General features: G+C 39.5%; 1 protein-coding gene across 1 annotated transcript in view; it reads left to right on the forward strand.

Moving 5' to 3' along the window:
- The window catches only part of LOC116705503 (carbonic anhydrase-related protein 10), a 205151-nt gene that overhangs the window by 188260 nt on the left and 14506 nt on the right, over positions 1-2385 (forward strand). Inside the window, exon 5 of the mRNA XM_032541706.1 lies at positions 168-263. Within this exon, the coding sequence (XP_032397597.1) occupies positions 168-263 (96 nt within the window). The remainder of the gene's footprint in view (positions 1-167; positions 264-2385) is intronic.

Consider the following 2385-nt stretch of genomic DNA (forward strand, 5'->3'; position numbering starts at 1 on the left):
AGATCTGATCCCGTATCGATTTTCCCTTTTAAATCATCTGACAAGACGTAGCAGGGAGGAAGGATGTTGGTGAATGAGGTGTACTTTAGATTTTCTTTTCTTTACTCCAAGGTTTTCTTGTGCCTCTCTCTCTCTTTCTCATTATGATTTCTTTCTCGATGTTCCAGGTTCAACTGATCCACTACAATCATGAGCTGTACACAAATTATACAGAAGCTGCTAAAAGTCCCAATGGATTGGTCATAGTGTCCATATTTATGAAGGTAAGTCTGCATATGTTCATTAACTAACTGCCAGTGTGTAGGCTGTATTCACTCACCAGAACTGAATCTTCTTTTTTAACAAGTGATGGCCCAGCCGCAGCTATGATGACATTTTGTAATGGGTTATACGTCAGAAACCCAACAGAAAACTAATCATGCATTGGACAGAAGTCTTCTACTCTGGATTTGAGTCACCAGCTACAATGGCTGTACACGGAACCTGGCCTGGTTTAATCAGTGTTTAAGCACTACATGACAGCCGCAGTATACAACACACCGATGGAACATGGAGTGTAAAATTAAACAGGACTCAACATCGTGTTCAATGAAAGGTGCTAATTCAAGTGTTTCTGTGTAGCAACAAAACATGGGAGGGTTCATTCCTTCTCAGGTTTGAAAAACCTATGAATTATTAACCCTTCAAGCCCTATGATGCAGTTTTTGGTCACAGCTCCCAATCTTTTCAGTCATGACTGAGTTACATAAGAACAGCCAGATGCCAAACATATACAGCTGGAATCCGCACGACCACACTCTGACTCAACCAACAGGGCTCAGGTGCAGCTTATAGCTAACTGGCTGAATCCATGGCGACATCACGTTTCCGGTTTACATGACCCAAAGTGGGATGGGAAGCCTGATGGCAAAACTCAGATCATATTTGTTCTAAAGGACAGTAAGAAAAAGGTAAACAGAGGAGGATTTTCACAGCAGACATTTTGACTTGGTGTCATTACTAACATTAACAATGTCTCTGTCCCTGCTTTTCCTGTAATGACATGTCAACATGTCTGCTGTGAAAAAGGTCTACTGAAGCAGCTAAAGGGGATTGAAACATCATTCATTTTATTATTCACACCTGTGTTTTCCATGTCAAAATGTCTTCTGTGAAAATAGCGTGTAAGTGACAAATTCCATGATGTACACGTCAGTACACTTATTTTACAATATTAATTTATAGAATGTCAGACACTCTCCTACATGTAGACCAAGGCCCATCTTCTATTCAACCATGGGTCTTAAAGGGTAGGCTCTGAGTATTGAACCAAGACTTTCAGATAGTTTCACATAAGTGTAAAGTGCTTTTGCATGGGTTTTATAACAGACCAAATTACCATTGGTTTCAGCCTTTTTTTTAATTAAATTTATTAGTAGGATTACTCCTTGAGATAAATCATCTCATGTTTGAGGGGCGTCCTTAAAACAATTAAACAGCAAATACAAAATAGATACACACAGCACTCCCAAGCCTGACTGCTCCAACATCAACTGATCCACTTAAATGTTATTTGTCAGATCAGTCACTTTACGTTGAGCCTATTAAACCAGATTTTAATTACAGCTCTATAATATTTGGACAAGAAAAGGAGTCAATTCATTGGGAAATAGACACATTTTTTGTTCGGGGAAGACTTCCCAAATGGTAAAAAAAGTTGCCCAAATAATCCCAAGCTTATCAAAATCTAAAGCTGTCAATATAATTAAAAGTTGCAGATATTTTGCCATATGCTTGTAAATGAATGGAGTGAAAACAGATCAAAAAAAGTAAATATCTAAGTTTGGAATTAGGTTAATGTGTTAAATCATGTAAAATATGGATTTAGAGGTGGTTTTGTATGGGTTTTGTATGTGTCCACTTCTGTACATGTCCAGCTTATGCTATCATGGTTGATTCTACATTGTTAGTTTTCTGTTCTCTTGCACCTTTAAGAGACAAAATAGGCTGATTATCTGTGTTTGTATCTAGTAGTCACATATTGGTTTAAAAGAGATCTGTCAGACGCTGACGGTGCCCCCACCCCTCCACTCTCCTGCTACCTGGGAGTCTTTTTCTGAAATCTTCTAAACTCAAGAACACACAATTCACAAACAATTAGCAATCCAATTATCCTGCAGAGTGAAACATAATGCTCCTTGGCGTTTTGTCAGCAGTGGTGTCTCTTTGTAGTGTATGAGAGGTCTCCATCTTGAACGAGAGGCTCAGAGATCACAGAGGCAGCCGCCGTCCCGGAAAGTTCCGCTGCCAAATGCTAATTAGCTCCACGGTGTCAATGGGACCATCATTTAGTCTTGAAGAGACAGAAGAAGCGCTGACCTAGGTCAACCCCACTTGTCGTTGTCC

Source organism: Etheostoma spectabile, chromosome 17, assembly GCF_008692095.1.
Source record: "Etheostoma spectabile isolate EspeVRDwgs_2016 chromosome 17, UIUC_Espe_1.0, whole genome shotgun sequence".
Taxonomy (NCBI): Eukaryota; Metazoa; Chordata; class Actinopteri; order Perciformes; family Percidae; genus Etheostoma; species Etheostoma spectabile.